This window comes from Branchiostoma lanceolatum, chromosome 2 (assembly GCF_035083965.1).
Source record: "Branchiostoma lanceolatum isolate klBraLanc5 chromosome 2, klBraLanc5.hap2, whole genome shotgun sequence".
NCBI lineage: Eukaryota > Metazoa > Chordata > Leptocardii > Amphioxiformes > Branchiostomatidae > Branchiostoma > Branchiostoma lanceolatum.
The window spans coordinates 12324584-12348892 of record NC_089723.1 but is presented as its reverse complement, the minus strand read 5'-3'; the positions used below and the strand labels follow the sequence as shown (position 1 = coordinate 12348892).

Sequence of the window (24309 nt, the reverse complement as noted above, 5' to 3'; positions counted from 1 at the left end):
CCGGCAACGATAACCAAGCCCTTTTCAGGGCCACCCAAAGAATCCCCAAAGGGCTATATCTATCACAATCACAACCGTCACGACCACAAATAAAGTCAATGTCTCAAAAGTTGTGTCTTCAGTTTTATTCATATTATTCAGTCGAATTAATCAGTATAAACCAATAGTTCATACGCCCAGTCGGTCCAGACATATGTCAACCAGAACTGCGCCGTAAATCGGCACTCAGTTATCCAGTGCTGAATGACCTCCGGACTTGGTAACCAGTACCGAATGACCTTTGAACTAGCCAGAGCGCAAATCCATACTGGAACCCGAGTACCGAGGAAAGTTCAGCTCTGGAACCCGAGTACCGAGGAAAGTTCAGCTCTGGAAAACGAGTACCGAAACAAATTCAGTTCTGGACGTCCAGTGCTGACGAAGCTTCGGTACTGGAATAAAGCCGTTCTGTACTGGAATTCTTGTCCGGAACTTCCTTCCGTACTGGGGGCTGAGTATCGGCGCCATTTTCTCCACGGGTTCCGTACTGGGCGCCCAGTAAGGAGCCGGTTACATCTGTATCATATATATTAGCGTATCCAAAGTGAGGTAGAAACCTTTGTAGTTCTTTCCATGGGCATGGATCTCATCGCCTGCTGGGAGATGCAGGGCACTGTGTCTTTGCCAAGAACTTCTTGGCAAAGACACACCTACACTTGCACACTATACATCATCATCGACCTGACAGCAAGAAGACATGCTGGTTCATAATTACCTTTCTTTCCTGGCCTCCAGGCCTTGCCCCTTGGAACCCTTTTCTGCGCCACCCTTCTTCTTGGCCTGTTCCTGCTGCTTCTTCATGTTCTTCTGACGGGCCAGTTCACGCTGGTTTCCACCTGAAATTACATAAAACAACCTTAGTATATACATTCAATAGTGACATTCTTGTGTCACCTTTCTTGTGTCAGCAATATGTAATTGTGTTGCTACAAGTTATGTACTAATGCAAATATCTAGGTATATATATATATTGTAAGGGTGTAGTAGTCTTGGGGGTAGTTTTCTGAATTGTGGATCAGTTTATCTATTCTACAATGTTTGTATTTCAGTATGTGTGCATGTTACAAACATGCAAATTTGCAATAATTTGAACTAGCGTTCCACGACCTTATATCCTCGCCAAATGACCTTTTTGAGTGACGTATCATAAACGTTTCTCATCTATCGTGCAAATAAGGGCCTCATTTGCATAAGTTATACCAGTTGATCATCTTCTCTACGACTACCCATATAACACAAGGCTTGACGCGACAGTTGGTTTTTCGTACTTGTGTGAAAGGAATGTTCCATCACAAAAACTATGAAAATACGAGGTGATTGCTGTATATTTTAGTGTAGCATTTGAAGCATGAAAAATAACACTAACATACTGTTTTTCTGTCACAAACAAACTCAGTCTTTTCATTCTGCCGATCGGTGCTGCGCTTACAACATTTCAAGTACAGTGTAGGCCTTCTTGCCTTTCACAGTCATGGTCACATGGAAATCAAATCATGTGATCGAAAAATATGGCGGAACTCGGAGACACTGTAGACAACGTTAGCTCCAATTATCCAAGAAAAAATACACTAGCAAGACAGACACCGCATATACAAGAAATGTTTCTTGAAATTTACAAAAGAGGCGTGGGCTTTTGTAAATTTCAAGAAACATTTCTTGTAACGTTATATGTGGTGTCATTCTGGAATATTCCATGTTCTACACTGAGAAATTCAGCAGAAGTTGAAGGCCATGTTGGCAGGCAATTAGCTCGTCCCCCCCCCCCCCCCCCCAATAAGCATGAAATTCAAGCCGATTTTTCAGTCATCAGTTGTTGGAGAATACGAACTTAGACTATGTTGTGACTTTGCTGTTTTTAAGATACGTACTTTGATAGATCATAAACAGGCACTTGTGACCATATAACGTTAAGAATATTTTGTTTTCCAAAGTAGGTCGGGATTAGGACGGTTCCCGTTACTGAACTTTCTTTCTTTAAACTCAACTCAACTGGAATACCAGACTGTGCCCGATGAGAAGTTGTCAGAGAAACGCAGCAGTCAGAAAACGTTGCGATCTTCCAACCCAACATCTGCTTGATGTTTCCCCTGCCCAGTTCGCTGATGTGGCATCCATACATTTTAATTGACGCCACATTTCTGTCAAATTCGTCCAAACTGTGACCGTCCGCTCATGTCACGATAATCTCTATGTGCATGACATCACTACTTAAAACACTTACGTGTCATTTTTGGTCTTTCGCCGCCCAAAACAGGAGAAAAACTTTACGGAAGTCGGCCGTAGTCCGTCTGTCACCCTGTGGGTCTCCTACGAAGGTGAGATCAGTACTGCAATTGGGACTTATCACGTGATTGAATTAACCAATCAAATCAGAGTAACTGTGTCAGGTGACTGCTTTGGTCCAATCACAATGAAGTAGCTGTGAATCGAAAAAAGCGCCGACTATCGGAATTTCCTAAACGACACTAGTACAAAGCAGCCAAATAGAGTAGGCCAAATAATACTAGCAAGAAAGGTTTGTGTATAATATTTGTTTTGTCAAATTTCATACATTTTTGCCACTTTGGACCTTTGGTCTATTGCATCGGACTCATGTTAGGTTAGCAAACCGTCCCATATGCAGTGCAATGTAGCTTCAGGTAAGCTTACCCTCAAGGTAAGCCAAAAATTATGGATTTGAGAACAAAGTGTGTCCACATGGGGGTGGGGGGTGGTGTGGAATCCTATAAAGGACGTTACATACCGATAATATGTAACGTTTATTAACCCACAGTGGGGATTGGCAATAAATGTTGTATTCGGGCAAAGTTGACTTGTGTATTGCAAAAGTAAAAGTATACGAAAGTAACGGATTGAACCGTTCAGTGCTGGAGTGGTCATCAGATGGGTGCGTAGAGAGCTGGTGAGAGTCACAATAACTCACATGTTTGATTTTTGGAGTGCTGGTGACCACTTCAGCACTGAACCGGTTACTTTTGCGATACACAAGTCAACTTTGCCCGAATACAGTTTAATACTCAAGCAACTGGATAAGGTTTTGAAACAGTCTAGACGTTTCTTTCGACAGTTTTATAGTCGGAAAGGATTGGAAAATCAGGTTTTAACATTTTGATATACCAAAACTCTGAATAGATATAACGTTAGGATATTTGGAGTTTCTTTTAACACAACCAGGTAATCTCACCTGCTGACGTTTCGGTGTCAGACACCTTCTTCAGAGCTTCTGACTGGAGTACTGCTTCTCGCCGCTAGAAGGATTCTGGAACACAATCCCAAAATAATATAGATATACTTTAAGTTTAACTTTACCCAAGCTGCAATAAAAACTCCTTTTGCCAGTTGGATACGGTCTTTGCAACCGTTAACGTTAGATCCGCTCGGAAATTATAGGAGCAGTGCATTATCCCAAGTGCCTGAAAGTTCAACACGTACATTGTAGACCTCCTTTCCTGTTGAGGGTGGGATTGTAACGTTACATTCTCTCATATATTGCTTCTCTAACTCCCTGTTCGAACCAGCGGGATTCACGATCTAGGATGTCCGTGGATTCGAGATTGAATGAGTGGCCCTGGTTGTGTTCTAGATGGTGGAAAATGGCAGAGGAGTAGCCGTTACTTTTTAGCGCTCTCTCTGCGATGTTCTCTGTACCTTGCTCTTGGCCGACTAGTGTACCCAACATATACGTGTTATTGCAGAATTTTCAAGGAAAAGAAGGATTTGTTTGTGCTGTTTTTGTCGGAGGTGTTCCATACAGAACAGGGGGTTCTATATGTTCGATATGATGTTCCCCGGGAACAGTCCGTTAGGTACAGGTCCAAAATACCAGAAGACACCTGTACTAGTCAAGTCTGAAATGGGATGACAGGTCAGAAAACAGCAACTATGACGAATAAAATTACCATGAAACTACCGTGGCAGTGCACGGAAGCCATACCTATACAACATGTACGTCATATAAATGGAGACCAGTGTAATTATCTCCATTAAAAACGGAGATATAGTTTTAGGTGTGTCTGTGTGTCTGTCTGTCTGTGGGCAGGTGTTATGAAGCCAAATTTCAAGTTCGATTTTGGGCCCCCTGGTATGTGACCTTGGTACTGCAGCAGAAATTCCATTTTTGTATCTCTTGACCTGGAAGTGCTATGGTCCTGTTTTTTTTTGTTTTTGTTCGTTATTACACGGGCTTCCATAGAATATTTAGAATGCATTTCAAGTGTGCTGCTGTCAAAAATTTGAACACCGAATTCGGAAGTTGGAATCGATGTTGAGGACACAAAGCTCTCTCAACTTTTGGCGCATTTTGCCATGAAATGGGTGTTTTTTCGGATGGGTATGACTAAATAAAATACAACACGGTGTATTCTGCATCACCCTGGCCCTACCTTCAGCCGTTGGGCGATCCTACCCGCTGTCGGACTGTCGGACCGGCAATACGGAATACACCATGTTGTAAGCAATATGTATAATAAGCCGGCTTTTAGATCATATGAATAGGATTCAGATTGTGATTGGCCGCATTTCCTTTGACCTCCACATGACCCCATTTTTAATAGGGTGCCAAAATGTTATGATACCGCATTTTTTTTTCCAGTTATTTTGTAGGTTGTACCCTCAATTTAAGCATATTTGTTTGTCATGCTTCTCTAGTGCACCCTACACCAATGTTAATCAGTTAATGGTCCATAACTACAGAAATACCCATACATTCAGGCGTAATACTGTGTTCTGCTTCTCTTATTACTCTTAGGACCAGACAGCCTCAATTTCACCACTCATCATGCCTAAGCACAAGTCCAAGGCTTATGTGTCAGACAGTGATGACTCTGACATATCAGACGATGAGGTAAGATTGACAACTTTTTAATCATCAACATAAAGCCACAGAGGTAGATTTGATTTTTGTGTGATTTAAGAAAAAAATAATAGTTGTTCCCTCTGGAGACATTTTGTGCACTTCTTGAATACAGGATTGAAAGACTTGTTGGCTAGTGTTTAAACTTAAACCATGTTTTGTCACATAGACTCTTGTAACAATGTTTATGGCCGTCTTTTTTTCCCACCTTGTTTTTCTCTCACACTAATTAGATTTGGGGTCCGCAGAGAATGTTATCCATGAGATTTAGATACTGTGGCCTAATGAATTGTCGCACGCAAAATGCAGAAGTTGTAGGTTGGAATACCCAGTCCCTGGCAGGAAATTAAAGGACTGCAATTCAGCAACCAGATTGTCTTCCAGGGGTAGACAATAAGCCTTCCGTCAGTGTACCGTATTGCCTCGAATAAAGTACGCACTTTTTGAACATTTCAAAATTCAAAAGGCACCACAAGTCATTGCTAAAGTCAGCGTGCGTACTTTATTTGAGGTTATTTCCCAGACAAATTGGAAAAGGACCTCAAATCCTTGCTTAATCCAACCATGAACCCAGCTGCGGTGCAACAATGCATGGCTCAATACCTGCCAATTTGCATTTAGTTTGTAACTTGTCGTAGGCAATCCTTTTAGTTTGCAGAGACGATGCTGGCAGAGTAAACAAGAGAATCTTTAATGAATCTAAGGAATGGCATCATGTAGAAGTCCTTAATATAAGAAAAATGACCTGGAGATAATGAAGGAACACCATAAATTTGAATTTATCCTGTTCAAAATTTGTTCAAGATCAGTGGAGAAGGGGTGCATACTTTATTTGGGGTTTTTCACTTTACGTTTCAGTTCTGCAAATTTGACTGGAAGTAACCCCAAATCAGGGGTGCATACTTTTATTGGGGTGCGCACTTTAATCGAGAAAATACTGTATTTTAAATTTGCACATTGCAGATTGAAGAATCCAATGCTTTTATTGATAAAAGTGGTGCTGGCCCAGTGTTCTGGGCCAAATTCTTCTAAGGGTACTGCCTTCTTCCCATCATTGAATGACAAATTGTTGACAACTTTTTATAACTATTAGAAATGTTGTATTAAAGTTTAGGTGTAAAGAATTGATATCGTAGTTGAAACAAATCCAGCCCCATGATTTGTATTGGATGTAACAATATAGTTATGTACTCTTTAACTTTGCCATGTTCCTTTGGTGTTTTCAGAAAGCAGCAAAGAAAAGGAAGTTAGAGAAAAAGAAGAAACAACAGGCCAAAAGGGAAGAAGATGAAGGTAGTGATATGATTCAGGCAAGTTTATATCTTACCTTTTGGGGCAAAAATCACTTTTATGATATTTTTAGTAAAACATGACTAACTCATGCAATTGTCTTTATTCAGAAGTAAAATGACAAGAATCAAGGAAATCATAAAATGATACCTTTAAAAATCTGCATTTGGACTAGATATATCAAAAATGTGTGCATACAGAGAAGAATCAACATATGCTACTACATATTTTTGCCTTCAGTTATCCAACAAGCGCTTCATAAGTGTTCGAGAGTTTAAGGGGAAGTGCCTGATAGACATCAGAGAGTACTATGATGCAGATGGAGAGCTTAAACCAGGGAGGAAAGGTAAGAAAGATTCAGAAAAGTTAAACACATGCATTTGTTTCAGTAGACCCAACATATTACATGTACAACAAGTTCAGTTGATGATGTTCAACCATGAGAAGCAGGAAAATAAGTGTCGGCTCTCAATGTTGTCCAGCTTACTTTGTCATTTGTACATCAAGTCAACACTTTTCTAATCTCCTGCACCCATGGGACAGTGGGGGAGAGCAAAGTTTACACCCATGTTATAGTTGACCTTACCATTAACCCTACACATCATGTAGGTGACTGTAGCTGCCATGTTTTAAGTCTGGATAAGAGCATTCACTGTCAGATTTCACTACAATTTCCTAGACAGCAATTGGGTGGGAAATACTGTCAACATAGCTGGCACCAGTCGCCATAGACTGGGCATGTCGCCAGCCTAGGAGGAACTCAGATATAACGTAACTCAAATGACATATAAAAAAAGAACTCCTTCGAAGGAAAATCCAGTTGCTTGAGTATATATTTTTGGCGTATCTTATTACCTGGATGTCTAACCTTCATCAACGTTTCAAAATCTTATCCAGTTGCTTGAGTAATTATTTTTGGGGGAAATACTGTCCCCTCACACTGGTAAATCTTAAGCATGGGTTTCAATGGGATGGTTGTCAGAGATCAATCTTTTTTTTTTTACCCAATGCAAAATAAAGTTGGAAAGGCTGCATGTTGACAAACAAGTACCAGAAACATATAGCAAAACTAATTTTTAAGCTCAACCCGAGATTTCTTAACATCGTCCCGATTGAGGTTTGTCCAATGGTTTGTCACGATATCATATGATTATTTATCTGGAGTTATCAAAATATTGATGCTAATGCAACTGCTGCCTAGTCCAAATCAAATAACATGCTGCCAATACAATTATGTTTTTGGATTCAGAAAAGCATTATCTGCAGAAAACTCGCCTCTGGAGTTGAGTCTCCCTTAAATGCTTGTGTCTATGGGGTAACTTCAAGAACTAAAAAAGCAGTCAACTTGGTCAGGTGGTTGCCAAAGGGAGGTGGTTGCCTTACCGGGTTTGACTGTATTAGCATGGAAATTCATCCATGTTGGAAGTTAACATGGTGCAGAGCTAAAACTTTCTTCTAACACAAAAAGTTAGCACTTTGAATTTTCCACTGACCTACAGTAGTTCTCCTCAGAATTCCAGTCACCAGTCACCTTAGGGACATGTACATGAAATGTCAGCAGTTGATAAGACTAGTACTGCAGCTTCACTTTGTATTTGATGTTCAGTCAGTTGATTTTTATGATCTTCATTTTCATATAGAGCTTTTTGTATGTCATTACCGGAGATTTTGTAGGTTGTTTTGAATGGTTGTGTCGTTGCATTTCCAGGCATTTCACTTACCACTGACCAGTGGCGCAGGTTAAAGGAAGCCATGGACGAAATTGATGCGAAAATCACGGATCTTGTTGGATGACTGAAAATGTCTGTTTGGTTAGCAACCATGTGCCTCTTTAGTTGTGTGTAGATGTAGGACTTGTAGCCATAGTGGATAGACACTCTGGGTAGCACAGGGTGCCACTAAAATCATTACCATGACCACAGACAAGTCACAGTATACATCAACTGTAAATCAGTGTATTTGGCTCCTAAGCTACCCATAGTGCCCCATGGCTCTCAACATGCCATGTGATCCTTGAAAAGATCCATGGTGTTCTTTGCAGTAAGCTGCTGTGGCATAACTACTCTGTGACTTGTATGACTCACTCACTCACTCACTCACTATCCGGTTTAGCGTCTTCTTTTCCCCATCATCTGGGGGTTTGACGTGCTTGCATGTGGATGGGGAAGCTTGGTGGCCGCTCGCCAGGTGCCTCTGTCCCGTGGACTCACATTGTATCAACTGTTCATACATGTGGTTGATTTTCACAAGCATCATCTCTTGTGCCTTAGTGTTTTCTTACTTCTCAGTATCTTCATATGTGTTTGGGTCTTCAGTCTTCTTTGGCATGTTTACCATTTACAAATGTAGAGCTCCCTCTTTAAAATCTGGAACTATGTTTCATGATGTTACTAACGCTGATTTTTGCTCCTAGCATTTTTTTCCATGTTTGCATTTTCTTGCCATGAACAATCTTAAACCTCATGTTGACTAAACTAACATACATGTATAACAATGGAAAACCTAAAAGTATTAGAATTCACTTGCAGAGCTCAATATTAACCTATCTTTTGGCTGAGGTTGCCCTGGCTATAGTATAAAAAGTATTTGGAACGTATGTCAACTGTTGAAATGAAGCAGTGTGCACCAGAAAAAGATTGCGCAGCCTAAAGATTGTTCATTTATTCAGAAATCCAACAGCAAATCTTTTACTTTTGCAGACTGCTTTGCCCAGTCTACAGATCTGCAGTTTAGATTCCCTGGTCTCACCATAATAACAAAGTTTCTGTTTATTCTTCTTTTCAGGCATTTCTCTCAGCAAAGACCAGTGGCAGAAGCTAAAGGCAGCTATGGAGGACATCGATGAGAAAATACAAGCCATTGAAGGCTGAGACAACCCAGGGTGGTTTCAGGATTCTGTTGCTATGTTTGAGACATTCCTTTGCTGTTATTTTTATATTTTCTTTCTGGTGTAAAAGTCTTGAAAGTAGTAAAAGACTATTGTGAGAGCATCGAGTTGTATTTGACGCAGTTATTGATAGTCACTTTCTTTATGGTGTAAAAGTGTGAAAAGACGTAAAAGAATATTATGAGAGCATTGAGTTTCATGTGATGCACTTATTGATACAGTCACATCTCCCATCACCACATGCTCAGGATATTAATATGATTTGGAAACATAACTTTGATCAATCATCTCTCCATTATTGTTACGTTTACGTAATGAATGCTTATTCATTACCCTTTACGATAACTATTATCCCATATGTTCATATTTGAGAGGTGCAAGTAACTGAGGGGGTTGTCATTGTCATCATCTATAGATGTTTTCAATTCTTTGGAATTATTTGTCTGAGATTTCATTTATTTGTGAGACAAGAATTAAGGCTGAGTATGTGAGTAGGTCTGCAAAACAAAGTATTCCAATTTAGCTTGATCAAGTGTTGATTGTTTTTTATAGATGAGTAGTGTGTCTCATATCATTGAAAATGATTATGTTTATGCGATGAACAGCATGCTGCTTTTCAACCCACTCACATAATCAGCCACGCTGCTTGTCTCACAAATACGTGATCATGACATACCATATGGTTATTGATTACATTTTGTATTGGGACGGTGATAAGCTTGCCAGTGATATATGATGCAATGCCATTGATATGGTGACAACAGAGATATGATCAAGCAAATTTAAGTTTCCACATTTTTTTATGATATTAGTCCAGGATACTCTAGATTTATATTTTCAAAATTAAGCATGAAATGAGACTTCAAATAGCACTTAGGTCATAAGGCACAGTTTTTATGTTCACATCTTGAGAGAAAACCTTGTTGATTTATAACATTACTTGGAAATCAATAAAAAGCTGAAAATTTAACTATGATCTCTCTATATAGATATGGTTAGATATATTTGTCCTAACTTCTTACATTTTCATTTGACGAATGTTTTGTATCATCAGATGTGACAAAAGTACAATGTATATTTTGTGTGTATGTTAATGAAATATTACTAATTGGACTGTTTCTCATTGAAATGAGTAGTTTCTGTCAATTGAAATGAGTAGTTTCTCTCAAAGGCCATGTGGAAAATCATGGCCTTTTTTGCTTTGTACAAACATCTTGAAAATTAGCATTCTGATAGTAAGAACTGGATTTTGTACAATCAACAATATTATCGTGTTCACAGGTGCTGACCAATTACGGTGTTGTTATTAGGCCATGTTGATTTGATAACATGGATGACATCAGCGCTCGCATCAATTTTTGTCCATTTGCACAACAACAACAAAATTTTTCTTCCATACTGTTAATCATGCAAAGCAGCTACAAATTGAGCATAATATGCCGTAAGTTACAAAAAGATGCTGATGTCATAGAATACCAAAGTCAAAGAAGAAGTAAGAGAACAAAAATGAAGAATCCATTATTTGGTAAACCATTCTCTGTGTGTTACGTCATTTGTTCAACCTTCCTGACTACGTAGATTTCATAACGAAGACAGCTTTTAAGGGGGGGGGGGGCAAACTTTTTTTACTCGCACGCTCGCATCAGTTTTGGGGTTCCCAGAGGATGTCATCCATATAATCAAATCAACATGGCGTAACTGAGACAAAAAAAGGTTTGAAACATAAAGCTTTCATATATTGTTCCTAGTTCTTTCCTATCAGCAAACTTTCTCCACATAGTATCATCAGTAGGGACCACATCTTATTAGGGACCACACATCCCAGAAATGACCAAAAACATGGAGTTAATTATATGTTATAGATAGACAAAGATCCCAAGTACTAGAAGAAGTTTTCCTACAAAGATTTTACATTGCAAGTGCAGCCTTCGCCTTCTTTCTGTGTTCTACATGTGTTGGTCATGGGAGAAGGACATCAACAGAAGGTTTGTACATCACTTCATAGCTATTGCTGATGTACATTAATTAGCCATACCCTTTGTGATGTCACAGTTGACACAAATCTAATTCTCTGTTGAACAATAAAAGTGCTCCAGGCTAAGTCAGTATATGTGCTGATAAAAATGACTGCACAGTACAAGGGCACTTCAACAGTAGCAACTCTTTAATGTAAAAACACAAGTACTTGTGTTCAGACAAAACTTCCTCCACTCTCATGAGGTGCTACATGAATATTTAGGACACAGCAAAAATCATGTGAGCAAAAGTGTTAAAATTGTCGCTACTAGTTTGACTGTGATACATGTATATACAACATTCACAAGGGTAAAATGGACACTACAATTCTGATCAAATATGTGATAAATACACATGACCAGCTACAGCAGTTAACATTGACAATTTTTACCGCTGTTCTTTTTTCCTGAATTATAAGTCGGTGCCCAACCCCTCAGTGATACACATGTACCGTACAGTACAACACACGAAGTGGGCCTGCTACATAGCAATAAAAATGAAGTCAAACAAATCAAATACAATACAATAAACAATGTTGTACAGGCTGTGTAAATGCATTAAAGCATTGCCTTAGTTTTCCCTTCTTTCTCACGAGATCCCATAAAAGATCTCCATGTTTTGTCTATTTCTATAATCCCCATTAAGCGTTCACTATACACATGCCCAACCCCAGCAATGCATGTACATTGACATTGTTGTTTTCTTTTTAAGTCTTTAACAATTCGGTGCCCGTATATACACAATGAGGTATACCTGTGGTACAAATACGAAGCACAATGTTGCACATGGTACCGGTGTAAATTCCCTATAAACTTATGCATTCTCTTTTTTTATAGATAGGACCCCATAACGGGCTCTATTGTTTTGTATAATCTTTATCATTTTTATTTCAGTGGCATTGACTTAAAACTGCCTTTCTGTCAACGTTTTTACACCTTTTCACGCATTCCAGTCCTGATGGCTGTACGTAGAAAGAACACCACAACAGTCCCGAAGATACTAAATCCTGTCGGAAAACTGGTTCAGCAACTGTGAAGTCTTATTTTGATATGGCTTTTTTTAATTCTTTGGCATTAACGTTCAACCAAAGTTTTTTCTCACTTTTTGTACACCCTACATGGTGTACATAAACAAAACCAGAAACCTTACGGAATACCTGACATCTAGATACAAATCTAGAAGACACAATGAAGCATCAGTTTGTGCTTAGCGCCGGAATGGACGCTTCAGGAGATGTGTGATCCTGCTGGCAACAAGCTGGAGGCTTCTGTACCGGTGAGATGAAACTACGCTCCTCATAGCGCCTCCTATCGACTCTAGCAGGCTGAACATTATGATGGAGCCGCGGGAGATGGCGAAGCTGTACTGAAACCGGCAGAACTCCAGAGCTGACACCACCTTCTTCCTCGCGCCTCCTAGCGACTGTCCCAGACTGATCAGCAGCAGCAGACTGACAAAGCTGGACACGGAGACGCTGTAATCATTCAGCACAAATATCAGGATCGCCATCAGCAGGACTGAGCGACTCGACAGGAATGGACGCTTCAGCATCTGTGTGATCCTGCTGGCAACAAGCTGGAGGCTTCTGTACCGGTGAGATGAAACTACGCTCCTCATAGCGCCTCCTAGCGACTCTAGCAGGCGGTATATCAGGATGGAGCTGCGGGAGATGGCGAAGCTGTACTGAAACCGGCAGAACTCCAGAGCTGACACCACCTTCTTCCTCGCGCCTCCTAGCGACTGTCCCAGACTGATCAGCAGCAGACTGACAAAGCTGGACACGGAGACGCTGTAATCATTCAGCACAAATATCAGGATCGCCATCAGCAGGACTGAGCGACGCGACAGGAATGGACGCTTCAGCATCTGTGTGATCCTGCTGGCAACAAGCTGGAGGCTTCTGTACCGGTGAGATGAAACTACGCTCCTCAGAGCGCCTCCTATCGACTCTAGTAGGCTGAACATTAGGATGGAGCCGAGGGAAATGGCGAAGCTGTACTGAAACCCGCAGTACTCCAGAGCCGACACCACCGTCTTCCTAGCGCCTCCTAGCGACTGTCCCAAACTGAAAAGCAGCAGATTGACAAAGCTGCACGCGGAGAAGCTGTAATCATTCAGCATAGATATCAGGACCGCCATCAGCAGGACGTGTGGTCGCTGCAACTCCTGGACAGGACCGAGCTGTTGTCCCTGGAACGAGAAATGAGGCACATCCAGCGCGTCGAAGAAGGGGTGGTCATCGTCTTCGTCCAGCCACTCCAAAATTTCTTCTAGCTTCTCCAAGGACAGCCCTTCGGAGTCGTAGAGCTCGTTATCCTCACCATCATAGAAGGTGTCTCCCCCTAGCGACATTGGTACTCCCCGCGCATCGTGGAACAGTGGCAAGGGCAGTCCTGGGGCGTCGACGTATTCATCCTCCTCGGAATGGCGTGAGTTTTCGCCGGCTTCATATTTTGCAGCACGCTTCATAAACTCTGCCGAATCTGCGCGATGCACGATCGTGGCAGGTTTCTCTCTGTAGAAGTCGCCCATTGCCTGGGTGGAGGCGAAGAAGCCAGCATCCCCGCCGAAGATCGAGCTTCTGGTGGCGATGGGGTCGAACTTCATCGGAGGGCGGCGGTCAGGGTGGCGGGGGCGGTGCTGCCGAGCCGCGGGGCGGTAGGACTCGGCTACCGTGGTCCGGACAAGGCTTTCCGTCGGGAAGCGACAGTAGGCTGAAACAGACCAGGTTTGCTTGGTCAGACCACGAGTAGAATACTGTATTCATGATCAGCGTTAAACGTTAAGACGGTCTTTACAAAAGTAAAAACAGTCTTTAACGACAAGGCTATCTTTTCTCACTTAAAAAACACATTAAGAGTGACGTTGTAGTGTTACGAAATGTTAACAACACGATATCTCTCTGAGCGTAACGTTTTCAAGTAATGTACAACCAGAAAACATTGTTCTAGAACGCACGACTTTGCAACGAAAGGCACGGACTACGACAAAAACCATGCCCCCCATATCGTGTTTACTAACATTTACCCAATCTAAAACTAAATCTTTGAGTCTGTATTTCTTGTACTGACTTACCCGATGAGGGTCCGTCATATTTGTCCACCCATTTCTCCAACACGATGACCTCAAAGTCCTCCTCCTCACAGTACACCTTGGAATCGTTGGCGAAGTCGCGAAACGAAACTTTGGGGAACATCATGGTTCTTGGACTTCGTGGGCGGGAGGCATCTTTCGTCTTCTTTGCCTTCTTCTTATCTGTGTCAAACATGTGGAAAAAACGTCAATTAGCTTATATCTTTTCTTGCTCCAAGGGAGAAATGTTTCAAACTGCAGGAACGTAAGCAGCCAGCTTCTAACTCTCAAAGATCTCGTTAGTTTGTTATTGTATAAACGTCCCCCAAATCTAAAAGCCAAAGGGAAAGTTTTGTATCGTGAAGATTGAGATCGTCCTGATATATGCAACCGAGCCTGACACAAGTTACAGGGAAAGAAGAGACTTTCAAGAGATTAAGAAAATCAGAATATCGTGTCTAGATAAAATACTGCAGCTAGCGAGGTCAACTTACCGTCGGTGAATACTATCCACAGCATTGTGGCCACTGTGGCCGCCGCCAACAGCGCCATCGGTAAGGGCTGAATGAACCCGGTTCCTCTGAAAGGCATTTTTACGTTACGTACAAGTACGATTTGGGCAAATATAACGCACTTTAGCTTTGTTTACTTGGTCGAGAATTTTGTTGCGCAAAATGTATTACAAACGCCTGGTATAAGGCAGAATAGAGCATAGATTTGTCGGAGCTGATGCAAAACGTGCACATCAACAAATTGACAACGGTTGCTCTAAAGTTTTGTGACGTCATAGTCGCTGAATGGAATGCTGACTCTTTTATTCATAACCGCGCATGCGCTAACTTCACTAGCTTTTGACCGTTTTTCGTCCTCGATAAAGATGTTCATGTAATTCCACATGTCTACATGGTTTGTCACTTATGATCTTGTTATCATAAGATCAAGAAGGCGTGCTAAAATGGCTTTCCATTTGATATTTAGTGTGTGAAACGCTAACGTTACATCATATACTACTTGTTCGAGAATACCCTCCCACATTCGCATTTTATACATGCACACACGGACCCTGACCTCTCACTGTAGATCCTGTACCGTAATTGACGATAATACATAAACTATTGATACTGTGGAAACGGTTGCGAATATGCATACTAAACTACGCACAAAAAGTTTGGAAACTTAACTTTGGTCGATCATATCTCCGTTGTTTCTTGATCAATTTCAAGGATTTATGTAACATTGGAAAGCTTATGTGATTTCCTTTCCTATGATACCAAACGAATTATGAAATTAATGGAACGAACACCAGACCTGGTTATGCGAGCGGGTCACATACAAAAAGTGCCCAAATTACCCTACTAATGTCAAACGCTCAATTCAGTATTTTTTCTTCTGTTAGTATCGCATGGCTTGAGTAGGAGGGTAATATGAAACTTAAATCAACAAAACACATTAATATGAAAGCCAAGGTTAGTCTTTATCCAAACCAACAAAAAAATGCGCAAAGGAGCCTCAGTTATGATGAAGGTGGCTTAATACTGAGCACACACGCCATGCACTGTCACCACAGCCCGGTACATCCTCCTCATAATTATCACCAGTTTTGTTACAGGGTCCCTTCCACAAGGAGTCGTCACCGGTCGACCCGTGTTGTTCTGTTGATCATTCTTGCATGCACATCTCGCCCGAGCTGATCAGTGAGTCCGAGACTGCGTTCAATTGTGTTGAGATCTGGGCTGCAGGAGGGCCATTCTATCCTCTGTATTCCTGCCTACTGGAGGTGGTCTAAAAAATGGCTCTCATTCTGTATGAACGTGCAAAATGGCACCCAGTCTCATATTGCAGAGGTAAGGATCTAGGAAATGTGACTGGATGGAGAAAGATGTCTCTATATCGAGGTTGCTTAGGATGATTAGCCTGGTTTTTCTTCTGGCAGTTAACGTTGTACTGCCCCACACTATGACAAACAAACAAACAAACAAACAAACAAACAAACAAACAAACAGTCAGTCTATCTGTGCAACAGTCAGCATAGGTTTCTCCTCACTGGCCTCACAGTTTCATTAACCCATCCAACAGTCGAAATAAACCTTCACTTATCTGTAGCTGTGAACATAACATTCCTCCACAGACTGTTCCATTCCCGATGTGGACGACACCACCACCCTGCGCTGAGTGTTAATTGACACCAGCATGGAAATTTGGGCACTTTTCTTCTACAACCCACTCACGTAAGCAGGCCTGGCGCTCGCTTCATGAGATTGCAATTATCATGACTTTGGTATCATAGGAAAGGAAATTACACATGTCAAGCTTTCCATCAATATATAATGCATTGAAATTGATCAAGAAACAACGGATATACGATCCACTAAAGTTAAGTTTCCAAACTTTTTGTGCGTAGTTTAGTTCAAAATCTCGAGTCAACGTCCTATATTGCCTTTGTCGGGGGCTAGCCCTTTGAAATAGCATCTAGGATTGAAAACGTCAACATCAAAAGGTAAATGGAAAATAATGCCAGGGGAGAGAACTTCATTACAAAGGGCAGTGGAGGGAACTTCAGTACAAAGGGTAGTGGAGGGAACTTCGGTACAAAGGGCAGTGGAGGGAACTTCAGCACTAAGGGCAGGGAAAGGGACTTCAGTACTAAGGGCAGGGAAAGGGACTTCAGTACTAAAGACAGGGGAGAGAACTTCAGTACAAATGGCAGAGGATAGAACTACAGTACTTAGGACAGGGGAGGGGAGAGAACTGAAGTTCAAAGGGCAGGGGAGGGAACTTCAGTACAAAGGGCAGTGGAGGGAACTTCAGTACTAAGGACAGGGGAGGGAACTTCAGTACAAAGGGTAGTGGAGGGAACTTCAGCACTAAGGGCAGTGGAGGGAACTTCAGTACAAAGGGCAGTGGAGGGAACTTCAGTACAAAGGACAGTGGAGGGATCTTTAGTACTAAGGTCTCTGTTCGGAGTTTTTTTTTAAATTCGGGGCCGACAAAAATCCTTTTTTGGCCAATTCAATGTTTCCGATGGATAGGGGTGGCTTGTCTTTGAACGACAGACGAATTTGATATTTTCTTTGGAAACGTCATTTTTGGTAAAAAAACGTTATTTTAAGCAATTTTCATCGCCAAAACTGCTATTTTTAGGGCATTCTTCTAAGGCCGCTAGAAGGAAAATAAAAGTGTCCTAGGATAATGACTAATATGGGAATAAAGGTCATCATTCTGTCTGTGCAATTAGGAAAAATGAAAAAAAAAATCGTGAGGATACGTTTTCCGCAATCACCGATGGTGCGAAACCATGCAAAACGCACATAGAACGCACGATTGGGGTAATCAGGCGACAAAGCCGCGTTACCTTCATCGCGCACTAATACTTGTTAATACCAGGAAGTCTTCGCGGACGACCAAAACTCCGAAACCGTAAAACGCTACGAAGATCGGGTCTTTCAGGAATATTAAAAGATTACACACTGCTATAGCGATAGCCAAAAAAATCGGGAGCCAAAACTAACGAGAAAACCTAGGATTTTCGTCTTATCTTCACGCACTCTTTAGCTAGGTCAAAACAATTCCGAACCGGAATACTAAGGGCAGCGTAAAGGAACTTCAGTACAAAGGACAGTGGAGGGAACTTCAGTACTAAGGGCAGGGCAAGGGACTTCAGTACTAAGGACAGGGGAGAGAACTTCAGTACAAATGGCAGAGGATAGAAATACAGTACTTAGGACAGGGGTGGGGAGAGAACTGTAGTGCAAATGGCAGTGAAGGGAACTTCAGTACAAAGGGTAGTGGAGGGAACTTCAGCACTAAGGGCAGTGGAGGGAACTTCAGTACAAAGGGCAGTGGAGGGAACTTCAGTACTAAGGGCAGGGGAGAGAACTTCAGTACTAAGGGCAGGGGAGAGAACTTCAGTACTAAGGGCAGGGGAGAGATCGGTACTAAGTGCAGGGAAGGGAACGTCAGTGCAAAGGGCAGGGGAGAGAACTTCAGTACTAAGGGCAGGGAGAGAACTTCAGTTCTAAGGGCAGGGGATAGAACTTCAGTACTAAGGGCAGGGGAGAGAACTTCAGTACTAAGAGCAGGGAGAGAACTTGAGAACTAAGGGCAGGGGAGAGAACTTCAGTACTAAGGGCAGGGGAGAGATCGGTGCTAAGTACAGGGAAGGGAACGTCAGTACAAAGGGCAGGGGAGAGAACTTCAGTACTAAGGACAGGGAGAGAACTTCAGTTCTAAGGGCAGGGGATAGAACTTCAGTACTAAGGGCAGGGGAGAGAACTTCAGTACTAAGAGCAGGGAGAGAATCGGTACTAAGTGCAGGGAAAGGAACGTCAGTACAAAGGACAGGGGAGAGAACTTCAGTACTAAGGACAGGGAGAGAACTTCAGTTCCAAGGGCAGGGGATAGAACTTCAGTACTAAGGGCAGGGGAGAGAACTTCAGTACTAAGGGCAGGGGAGGGAACTTCAGGACTAAGGACAGGGGAGAGAACTTCAATACTAAGGACAGGGGAGAGAATTTCAGTTCTGAAGGCAGGGAAGAGAACTTCAGTACTAAGGGCAGGGAAAGGAACTTCAGTACTAAGAGCAGGGAGAGGAACTTCAGTACTGAGAACAGGGAAGAGAACTTCAGTACTAAGGGCAGGGAAAGGAACTTCAGTACTGAGGGCAGGGAAGAGAACTTTAGTACTAAGGGCAGGGAGATAACTTTAGGACTAAGGGCAGGGGAGAGAACTTCAGTACTAAGGACAGGTGAGAGTACTTCAGTACTAAGGACAGAGGATAGAACTTCCATACTAAGGACAGGGGAGAGAGCTTCAGTACTAAGGACAGGGGAGAGAACTTCCATAGTAAGGGCAGGGAAATGAACTTCAGTACTAGGGGCAGGGGATAGAATTTGAGTACTAAAGGCAGCTGAGAGAACTTAAGTACTATGGGCAGGGGAGAGAACGTCAGTACTACTGGCAGGGGATAGAAGTTCAGTACTAAGGGTAGGGGACGGGACTTCAGTACTAAGGACAGGGGAGAGAACTTCCGTATTAAGGGCAGGGGAGAGAACTTCAACATTAAGGGCAGGGGAGAGAACTTCAGCACTTAGGGCAGGGGAGAGAACCTGCTATTGTGAAATATAATCCCAGTACATTTGAATTTGTTAAGTAGATAGATACACAATGTTAACTTCATACAATAGATAGGGATTGTGCTCATTCCTGAACAATGGACCGATAGTTAAGTGCTATTCTTCCAGTGAATAGCAGACGTGGACAAGTTTCTATGTTGTGATCCAAAAGAACTGTACAAAGACAAAATGGTTCATCAACAATAGTAGCTCTTTAATGAAACAATTCAAGCACACATTAGTGTAAAATGATACTTTGCCCACTATCCCCCTACTGTGCATAAGTAACAGTATTGGTTAAGGATCTTCATTGAACATGTAATGCAAATGAATGTACAGATGCCCAGCAATAATACGTTACATTGACAATTCCTCAACTGTACAGTAGTAACAGTAAAATACAGTAAGACTTGGAAAACTTGTCACTGAAATATATACAACATTATGTAATGGACACTATATACATGTAGTACAATCCCCAATAAGTGTTCAAACACATTCCAAACTCCAGAAATACATGTACATGTACATTGACATTGTTCTTGTTTTATGAATTATTTTACAACTTTATGCCTGTATATTCCGAATTCAGCATACATGAGGCACATATTTTGAAGGAAACCTGTTGTAGTAAGCCAAGTTGAATGTTGCACATGTTGACTACATCATTGTGTAAATACCCTATGATCTATTACATTGCCCTGAAGTTTTTCAGATAGGACCCCAAGGCGGGTTCCATTATTTTCTATCATCTTTATAATTTTTATTTCATCGGATTTGACTTCAAGCTGCCTTTCTGCCAAAGTTTTTAACAACTTTTCTTACCCTGTAAGAGAATCATATTAGTATTCCAGTCCTGGCGGTTGTAGAAACACTGACACAGTCCCGAAGATACACGTTGGCATCAGTCCTATCGGGAAACTGGGTCGTTTCTAGCGGTGCAATGGACAATGGATGTTTTTTATCTTTGGCAATAACGTTCAACCAAAGTTTTTTCTCACTTTTTGTACACCCTACATGTTGTACATAAACAAAACCAGAAACCTTACGGAAAACCCGACATCTAGATACAAATGTAGAAGACACAATGAAGCATCAGTTCACGGGTGACAAGTTTGTGCTTAGCGCCGGAATGGACGTTTCAGCATCTGTGTGATCCTGCTGGCAACAAGCTGGGTGGAGGCTTCTGTACCGGTGAGATGAAACTACACTCCTCATAGCGCCTTCTAGCGACTCTAGCAGACGGTACATCGGAATGGAGCCGCGGGAGATGGCGAAGCTGTACTGAAACCTGCAGTACTCCAGAGCTGACACCACCTTCTTCCTCGCGCCTCCTAGCGACTGTCCCAGACTGATCAGCAGCAGCAGACTGACAAAGCTGGACACGGAGACGCTGTAATCATTCAGCACAAATATCAGGATCGCCATCAGCAGGACTGAGCGACGCGACAGGAATGGACGCTTCAGCATCTGTGTGATCCTGCTGGCAACAAGCTGGAGGCTTCTGTACCGGTGAGATGAAACTACGCTCCTCATAGCGCCTCCTATCGACTCTAGCAGGCGGTATATCAGGATGGAGCTGCGGGAGATGGCGAAGCTGTACTGAAACCGGCAGAACTCCAGAGCTGACACCACCTTCTTCCTCGCGCCTCCTAGCGACTGTCCCAGACTGATCAGCAGCAGCAGACTGACAAAGCTGGACACGGAGACGCTGTAATCATTCAGCACAAATATCAGGATCGCCATCAGCAGGACTGAGCGACGCGACAGGAATGGACGCTTCAGCATCTGTGTGATCCTGCTGGCAACAAGCTGGAGGCTCCTGTACCGGTGAGATGAAACTACGCTCCTCACAGAGCCTCCTATCGACTCTTCTAGGGTATCCTCACCATCATAGAAGGTGTCTCCCCCTAGCGACATTGGTACTCCCCGCGCATCGTGGAACAGTGGCAAGGGCAGTCCTGGGGTGTCGACGTATTCCTCCTCCTCGGAATGGCGTGAGTTGTCGCCGGCTTCACCTTTAGTACGCTTCAGAAACTCTGCCGAATCTGCGCGATGCACGATCGTGGCAGGTTTCTCTCTGTAGAAGTCGCCCATTGCCTGGGTGGAGGCGAAGAAGCCAGCATCCCCGAAGATCGAGCTTCTGGTGGCGACGGGGTCGAACTTCATCGGAGGACGGCGGTCAGGCTGGTCGGGGCGGTGCTGCCGGGCCGCGGGGCTGTAGGACTCGGCTATCATGGGCCGGTCATGGCTTTCCGTCGGGAAGCGTGTGCGAGAGTAGGCTGAAACATACCAGGTTTGCTTGGTCAGACCACGAGTAGAATACTGTATTCATGATCGGCGTTATACGTTAAGATGTTCTCTGCGAAAGCAAAAACAGTCTTTAACGACAAGGCTATCTCTTCTCACTTAAAAAAAAAACACGTTAAGAGTGACGTAGTAGTGTTACGAAATGTATGCAACACGATTTCTCTCCGTACGTAACGATTTCAAGTAATGTACAACCAGAAAACATTGTTCTAGAACGCACGACTTTGCAACGAAAGGCATGGACTACGACAAAAACCATGCCCCCCATATCGTGTTTACTAACATTTACCCAATCTAAAACTAAATCTTTGAGTCTGTATTTCTTGTACTGACTTACCCGATGAGGGTCCGTCGTATTTGTCCACCCACTTCTCCAACACGATGACCTCAAAGTCCTCCTCCTCACAGTACACCTTGGAATCGTTGGCGAAGTCGCGAAACGAAACTTTGGGGAACATCATGGTTCTTGGACTTCGTGGGCGGGAGACATCTTTCGTCTTCTTTGCCTTCTTCTTATCTGTGTCAAACATGTGGAAAAAACGTCAATTAGCTGATATCTTTTCTTGCTCCAAGGGAGAAATGTTTCAAACTGCAGGAACGTAAGCAGCCAGCTTCTAGCTCTCAAAGTTGTCGTTAGTCTGTGATTGTATAAACTTCCCCTCAATCTAAGTTATAGTTAGTTAAAATCCTCCCACACCATTATTGATGTATAGGGCGGTGCCCATCTCCGTTTTATAGCCAGAAGACAGAGACAGAAGTGCAGACCACTACACCAGACGCCCCCCCTCAATCTAAAGGCCAAAGGAAAGGTTTTGTATCGTGAAGATTGAGATCGTCCTGATATGCTACCGAGCCTGACACAAGTTACAGGGAAAGAAGAGACTTTCACGAAAATCAGAATATCGTGTATAGATAAAATACTGCAGCTAGCGAGGCCAACCTACCGTCGGTGAATACTATCCACAGCATTGTGGCCACTGTGACCGCCGTCAACAGCGCCATCGGTAAGGGCTGAATGAACCCGGTTCCTCTGAAAGGCATTTTTACGTTACGTACAAGTACGATTTGGGAAAATGAAATACACTTAAACTTTCTTGACTTGGTCCAGAATTTTGTCGCGCAAAATGTATCACAAACGCCTGTTATAAGGCAAAATAGAGCAGAGATTTGTCGGAGCTGAGGCAAAACGTGCACATCAACAAAACGACAACAGTTGCTCTAAAGTTTTATGACGTCATAGTCGCTGGATGGAATGCTGACTCTTTGATTCATAACCGCGCATGCGCTAACTTCGTTAGCTTTTGACAGTTTTTTGTCCTCGATAAAGATGTACATGTAATTCCACATGTCTACATGGTTTGTCACTTATGGTCTTGTTATCATAAGATCAAGAAGGCGTGCTAAAATGGCTTTCCATTTGATGTTTAGTGTGTGAAACACTAACGTTACATCATATACTAGTTGTTCGAGAATACCCTCCCACATTCGCATTTTATACATGCACACACAGACCCTGACCTCTCACTGTAGATCCTGTACCGTAATTGACGATAATACATTAACTATTGATACTGTGGAAACGGTTGCGAATATGCATACTAAACTACGCACAAAAAGTTTGGAAACTTAACTTTGGTCGATCATATCTCCGTTGTTTCTTGATCAATTTCAATGATTTATGTAACATTGGAAAGCTTATGTGATTTCCTTTCCTATGATACCAAACTAATTATGAAATTAATGGAACGAACACCAGACCTGGTTATGTGAGCGGGTCACATAAAAAAAGTGCCCAAATTACCCTACTAATGTCAAACGCTCAATTCAGTATTTTTTCTTCTGTTAGTATCACATGGCTTGAGTAGGAGGGTAATATGAAACTTGAATCAACAAAACACATTAATATGAAAGCCAAGGTTAGTCTTTATCCAAAACCAACAAAAAAATGCGCAAAGGAGCCTCAGTTATGATGAAGGTGGCTTAATACTGAGTACACACGCCATGCACTGTCACCACAGCCCGGTACATCCTCCTCATAATTGTCACCAGTTTTGTTACAGGGTCCCTGGCTATTCTTCCACAAGGAGTCGTCACCGGTCGACCCGTGTTGTTCTGTTGATCATTCTTGCATGCACATCTCGCCCGAGCTGATCAGTGAGTCCGAGACTGCGTTCAATTGTGTTGAGATCTGGGCTGCATGAGGGCCCTTCTATCCTCTGTATTCCTGCCTACTGGAGGTGGTCTAAAAAATGGCTCTCATTCTGTATGAACGTGCAACATGGCACCCAGTCTCATATTGCAGAGGTAAGGATCTAGGAAATGTGACTGGATGGAGAAAGATGTCTCTATATCTTAACACATCGAGGTTGCTTAGGATGATTAGCCTGGTTTTTCTTCTGGCAGTTAACGTTGTACTGTCCCACACTATGACAAACAAACAAACAAACAAACAAACAAACAAACAGTCAGTCTATCTGTGCAACAGTCAGCATAGGTTTCTCCTCACTGGCCTCACAGTTTCATTAACCCATCCAACAGTCGAAATAAACCTTCACTTATCTGTAGCTGTGAACATAACATTCCTCCACAGACTGTTCCATTCCCGATGTGGACGACACCACCACCCTGCGCTGAGTGTTAATTGACACCAGCATGGACATTTGGGCACTTTTCTTCTACAACCCACTCACGTAAGCAGGCCTGGCGCTCGCTTCATGAGATTGCAATTATCA

The 24309-nt window shown here is 42.5% G+C and overlaps 3 protein-coding genes across 4 annotated transcripts; 1 reads left to right on the top strand and 2 right to left on the bottom strand.

Annotated features, from left to right (window-relative positions):
* The first annotated feature begins 2423 nt into the window (after window positions 1–2423).
* Window positions 2424–10038, top strand: LOC136427488 (activated RNA polymerase II transcriptional coactivator p15-like). Of its 2 annotated transcripts, none has more exons than XM_066416376.1 (5): window positions 2424–2554; window positions 4787–4882; window positions 6118–6201; window positions 6422–6527; window positions 8966–10038. In XM_066416376.1, the coding sequence occupies exons 2-5, from the start codon at window positions 4817–4819 to the stop codon at window positions 9049–9051; spliced, it is 342 nt and encodes a 113-aa protein (XP_066272473.1). In that variant the 5' UTR covers window positions 2424–2554; window positions 4787–4816; the 3' UTR covers window positions 9052–10038. The 2 variants fall into 2 exon arrangements, with proteins under 2 accessions (XP_066272473.1, XP_066272472.1); XM_066416375.1 differs by lacking the exon at window positions 2424–2554 and adding an exon at window positions 2642–2695.
* A 1176-nt stretch (window positions 10039–11214) lies between these two features.
* LOC136427486 (uncharacterized) lies at window positions 11215–15365 on the bottom strand. Its single transcript, XM_066416368.1, has 3 exons — window positions 14651–15365; window positions 14160–14339; window positions 11215–13798 (listed from the first exon to the last, which is right to left on the bottom strand). The coding sequence occupies exons 1-3, from the start codon at window positions 14745–14747 to the stop codon at window positions 12291–12293; spliced, it is 1785 nt and encodes a 594-aa protein (XP_066272465.1). The 5' UTR covers window positions 14748–15365; the 3' UTR covers window positions 11215–12290.
* Window positions 15366–19460: 4095 nt separating this feature from the next.
* Window positions 19461–22675, bottom strand: LOC136427484 (uncharacterized). The gene is made up of 3 exons (XM_066416364.1): window positions 22522–22675; window positions 21915–22094; window positions 19461–21549 (listed from the first exon to the last, which is right to left on the bottom strand). The coding sequence occupies exons 1-3, from the start codon at window positions 22616–22618 to the stop codon at window positions 20363–20365; spliced, it is 1464 nt and encodes a 487-aa protein (XP_066272461.1). The 5' UTR covers window positions 22619–22675; the 3' UTR covers window positions 19461–20362.
* Window positions 22676–24309: the final 1634 nt, after the last annotated feature.

Excerpts from the sequence above, each read along its gene's own strand:
- LOC136427488 (XM_066416375.1), top strand. The coding sequence starts at position 2,657 with ATGCAGTGCAATGTAGCTTCAGGTAAGCTTACCCTCAAG. Across the intron at positions 2,696-4,786 it reads CAGGTAAGCTTACCCTCAAG|GACCAGACAGCCTCAATTTC; the intron begins GTAAGCCAAAAA and ends TATTACTCTTAG. Across the intron at positions 6,528-8,965 it reads GCTTAAACCAGGGAGGAAAG|GCATTTCTCTCAGCAAAGAC; the intron begins GTAAGAAAGATT and ends TCTTCTTTTCAG.
- LOC136427486 (XM_066416368.1), bottom strand. The coding sequence starts at position 14,747 with ATGCCTTTCAGAGGAACCGGGTTCATTCAGCCCTTACCGATGGCGCTG. Across the intron at positions 14,340-14,650 it reads GTGGATAGTATTCACCGACG|ATAAGAAGAAGGCAAAGAAG; the intron begins GTAAGTTGACCT and ends TGTTTGACACAG. Across the intron at positions 13,799-14,159 it reads ATATGACGGACCCTCATCGG|CCTACTGTCGCTTCCCGACG; the intron begins GTAAGTCAGTAC and ends GGTCTGTTTCAG.
- LOC136427484 (XM_066416364.1), bottom strand. The coding sequence starts at position 22,618 with ATGCCTTTCAGAGGAACCGGGTTCATTCAGCCCTTACCGATGGCGCTG. Across the intron at positions 22,095-22,521 it reads GTGGATAGTATTCACCGACG|ATAAGAAGAAGGCAAAGAAG; the intron begins GTAGGTTGGCCT and ends TGTTTGACACAG. Across the intron at positions 21,550-21,914 it reads ATACGACGGACCCTCATCGG|CCTACTCTCGCACACGCTTC; the intron begins GTAAGTCAGTAC and ends GGTATGTTTCAG.